Raw genomic sequence first — 4,626 nt, 5'->3', positions numbered from 1 at the left:
AGTATTTTCACAGACAGCTCAATATAGGCTCACAGATTATTCCCAGAACGCAAAACCACACAGCGTGAAACTAAAATTTCTCACATAACGGGCTAAAGTACAGTACTCTCTTCTGTGCGTTAATGGTGAAGAATGGTTGAAAAACTTTCCTGGGTCTAAATCTGAATATCAAGCACCAACAAAACGTAAAGAACTGACCATCTAGCTAAGATTCATTATGTGAACAAACTTTCATCCAAATCCTTGCATAAGGTTTTCAATAAAATTACTGACAGAGACAAAAAAAAACAGAACCTATTTGATGGAAAGATACAACAATGTAAGAAAACGCAATGCAAATTTTTGTCATGCAGGAATTCGTTTATTTTCTTATGCTTCGAGGTAAAAAGTATTATAAAATAGAATGTTTGGATCTACGTAAGCCTCCAAAGATAACAACGTCTTTTATATAAAAACATGTCTGTTATAGACAGTACAAACGCACGGAATTGTATATACTTCATCAAAAAGACGTAAAAGAGAATAAGGTGACAGGATTTTACGTTTTTGAATGACATATTCATATTCAATGGATTTGAATTTGACAATGCATTCAGCACATTGTCCTGAATTGTGCAGCGTTCCAGTCCATCCGGGGACACACCCCTGGCTTACCCAGCTGCTGACAATTTCTGTACTCATTATTGTCCAGGTATTCGTCTGCCACGGCACACCAGTTACCGGCCCTGATGTAACCAGCGGTTCTGTGATTGTAAGCCAAATCCCCTCGGTAGACGGCGTTGACAATCGCGATCTTCACATTTTCCGGAAAACTGCAGAATTGATTTCCGGCAACTCTTTTAGCCCTCGGGATGTAAGTTTGGGTCAGGTCATGCTGAAGAAAAACGACAAACAGGAAAATGAATCAACAAAATAATATGTAATATCATACAATATACATGTATTGTAGCATATCGCAGAAAACACAACTCCGTGTTATATTTGAAAGTACTATATTCAAAAGAGTACACTCCTACGTTTAACATTTAACAAGGTTTAGGAGTAACCACGCTTCAATGTGCTGTACACGTCAATTGCAGTTGTTACATATAACACTTACAGCTGTTACGTATAACACTTACAGCTGTTACAAATCACACTTACATATCTGTGTTGTATAAAACACTTTCAAAATGTGCTTAATTTCAACCCTTTGAAGTGTTACACTTAAGTTTTAAGACAACCGGTACATAAGGTCATGAAGGATGTGCATGTATTTGACGTTGACTTACACGGAATAGTGCCATGCACTGATCCCTGGTGAGGTTGGCCCGGCGGTTGTAAACCGAATCAAAGTCTTCTCCTGGCAGCACTGATCTAAAAACGGTTCTGGCCCCACCTCTCTTCAAGTTAAACCCGACACCTTCAAAAATATCACATTATTTCATTTAATTCAAATAGATTAAATTTCTGTTTGTTTTAGTACATCATATGAAAGAGTTCTTTACATACACCAAAATTTGGTCTAATTTACGAGGCAGACAAATAGTGTAAAAAATAGACAGATTTAGAGCAGGTCTGCACGTACCCTTGCAAGTACTTGCTGCATTTATTTATTTGACTGGTGTTTTACGCCGTACTCAAGCATATTTAGCGGCAGCCAGCATTAAATATATATATATATATATATATATATATATATATATATATATATATATATATATATATATATATAACTGATTATTTATATATAATTATCAAATTTATAATTTGTTGACTAAGAGTTATAGGCCAAACTTTTTCACCTTTTATCAAACAAAGCAGCTTTCTTTGTCCTCAAGCGAGATCAAACTCAAAGAGATCTCGGTGAGATTAAACACAAAGACAAAGAACTTACAGATGGTAAGGTCTTCGTAACTGCTGTTCGGCTGTGCGTCATAAGCTGTTAATCGGATCTTCTCGTACGTTATCAACTTATTCTCCAGGGCCGTCATTTCTGATGACGTAAAACAGGGACCACCTACAAAGACAGATAACATCCACACGTTGCTGGCAGATTTTCCCACTTGTGGCCGAAGAGAATCTAGCATGAATTGGACTTGAACTCATAGCGACCACATCTCCTAAAATCAACAGGCCCAGTTAAGGTGAAAATTAAACCCTCAACTGATAGTGAATACTTACCCGAATTGTTGAGTTAACGCGTTATTTAATACTGCGAGAAAACGATATAAAAATTGCTTGATGCGTTTATTTTTTGTTGAGTATTAAGGCTTACGTGGAAAGTTTTTTAGTTCGGGCATGACCAATGAGGTGACTAGTTTAATGCCACATTAGGTCAGGTGGTTTGTCGGGCACTTGTCCAAGGCCGGAGTTTTACTCCGTTGATAAACCCGTCTGTCGTCATATGAGTGAGCAATGCAGGAGTACAGCCTTAACTACGAACGTTTTCGGGTCAATTCACCTGTAAACGTGACCTCAGTCATGTAAGCGAATAGTTCATAAGTGTAGCGCTGAAAAGTTTTCCAATAAATAAAGAAGATACAGCAAGGTGTTACTAAAAGACTTCTTCCTATTTATTTGGATAATAGTTTACGCCGTATTTAACATACGTAACAATTGATACAGCAGTCATATTAATGGGTAGAGGATACCGGACAAAGTCCGGAGGAAACTCGGACAGAATAAGAACAGAACCCGGACTGAACCCAGACGAAACCACTCCACCCTCTTAACAAGTTTTTCAAGCATGGTATTTATTTATTTAGCATTTATTGGATTGGTGTTTACGTCGTACCAAAGAAAATTTCACTTGTACCACATTGTTCAGCAGCATGGTGGAAGGAAACCAACATCCGGAGGTTGCCGCAAGACACTCCCACGTAAGGCCAGAGAGGAAGCCAACGCAAGCTGGGCTTGAACTCACACTGACCGTATTGGTGGGAGGTTCCTGGGCAATTGCGCCGAGTAATCAAAATCAAGTGTTGAATTTAACGCTGACATGCTGCACTTTACAAACCCGTAGAAGCAGCAGGTAGGCAACATCGCCTGGTCCTGGGTCCATTACACAATCCACTCCTCACCCCTCCCGGACATGAACTTAAATAATACTTGCAGTTCCCACCAATAGCTCTACACCTGGAATCACCTGAAATCGAATAAATGATAAACAAAAATTAACCAAAGTAAAATACAAATCCATATTAATCATTACAGGATAGAGGGTAAAGGCCAAGCTGAATATTCAGATGTTTAGAAAGGAAGAGCTTCACGCCATTTATTTACTTACTTGACTGGGGTTATACTTATACAACGGCGGCCAACATTATGGTGGGAGAAAACTGGGCAGAGCCAGCGGGAAATCCTCGACATTCTCAAGATTTCTGCAAGACCTTCCCATGTACGATCGGAGAGGAAGCCAGTATGGGATTAACTTAAGGTCACAGCAATGGCATCAGTGAAAGACTCCTGGGTCATTATGAAGCACTAACGCATTACCTACAGATATTATGTAAAGGGAGCTCTTTTCTATATAACAGTTTCGGTTAAAATGTTTCTGCCGTATGCCACACATATGAAAAAACCTAAACCTATATGCAACATATATGAAAAAATCTCTTAATCTATATGCAACATATACGAAAAGCTATAAATCTATATGCAATATATATGCAAAACTTGCCCAGAGTCTGTGCGGCAAAACAAATGCCAATAATAAAAATGGACACCATTACAGCTCCCATGGTTCAGCCAAGGCTTCGATAACTTCAGTGATTCGCAACACTGGACATATTCTCTTATATAGGCTTTAGAAACTCGTGACATTTTGATCCAAACATCACGTGGTTGTTCGATTAACAAAAAACTCACATGCAGGTAAACAATTTCCGAACCCGAGGTTTTGTTGTTTGGAAGGTACATATAAAGTTTCCTTTTGTTGTAGGAGAAATGATATGTCTGGGTTGGTGGAGATGACACGCCTACGTTTTGTTTGAACAGATTTATTGTTGTTATGCCTTATCTAAACACTATCAAGTTTAGGGAATTTACCCGGCTAACCCCCCTTAGACTAAAGAGCTAGAGCACCGAGTCGAACAATACGTCTTTGACACGATCAAATTTCTCCGGCAAAATCTCCTGCTACTGTACACTATTATTATACAGGGCTTTAAAAGAGGATACCATAAGTGGTCTGATAGTCATGAATGTAACATATTTCTAATACAACATAACAGTCTTTCAAACTATATCGTTCTCGCACCACAAGGTCGGATCATCTTTCGTGTTTTCATACTGTGAGATCTGCACTCCATGGTGATGGACCAGTGTGTCAAGGGTAGGCTTAGCAAGATACAAGTACCTACAGCCCCGGGGATGGTATACATTATAGTAACGACAAACGTAGAAATCATATTCATCTTCGAATCCTTGTCCAGTTTCATTTGTCCCGATTTTCAAAATATTCTGAAAGTATAAAAATGTGACATTGATCTCAAGCATTAAAGTTGAAAATTGTTCATTTCATACAGAAGAGTAAAAGATTTGCCCGAATTATAAAGGCCTGTTATGGATACCCACCACAAAACTATAATCTATTAAAAAGATCTTTTACCCCCGGTCGAACGTGGGAAGGCCTGCCTGCAACTT

At 38.6% G+C, this 4,626-nt stretch overlaps 1 protein-coding gene across 1 annotated transcript; it reads right to left on the bottom strand.

The window, feature by feature from the left end:
- Positions 1-355: 355 nt before the first annotated feature.
- Positions 356-3,740, bottom strand: LOC135477196 (uncharacterized). The gene is made up of 5 exons (XM_064757355.1): positions 3,662-3,740; positions 2,999-3,127; positions 1,877-1,999; positions 1,272-1,402; positions 356-874 (listed from the first exon to the last, which is right to left on the bottom strand). The coding sequence occupies exons 1-5, from the start codon at positions 3,720-3,722 to the stop codon at positions 593-595; spliced, it is 726 nt and encodes a 241-aa protein (XP_064613425.1). The 5' UTR covers positions 3,723-3,740; the 3' UTR covers positions 356-592.
- Positions 3,741-4,626: the final 886 nt, after the last annotated feature.

The sequence above is a fragment of the Liolophura sinensis genome, chromosome 10, assembly GCF_032854445.1.
Source record: "Liolophura sinensis isolate JHLJ2023 chromosome 10, CUHK_Ljap_v2, whole genome shotgun sequence".
NCBI classification, from domain to species: domain Eukaryota; kingdom Metazoa; phylum Mollusca; class Polyplacophora; order Chitonida; family Chitonidae; genus Liolophura; species Liolophura sinensis.
The sequence above is the reverse complement of the archived record's forward strand: the minus strand, read 5'-3'. Positions and strand labels throughout refer to the sequence as shown.

What these genes read in the sequence shown, in the direction of transcription:
- LOC135477196 (XM_064757355.1), bottom strand. Translation starts at nt 3,722, where the DNA reads ATGGGAGCTGTAATGGTGTCCATTTTTATTATTGGCATTTGTTTTGCC. An exon ending in CCTACCTGCTGCTTCTACGG is followed by an intron (nt 2,000 to 2,998) that starts GTTTGTAAAGTG and finishes CTGTCTTTGTAG; the next exon opens with GTGGTCCCTGTTTTACGTCA. An exon ending in TTACGAAGACCTTACCATCT is followed by an intron (nt 1,403 to 1,876) that starts GTAAGTTCTTTG and finishes ATATTTTTGAAG; the next exon opens with GTGTCGGGTTTAACTTGAAG.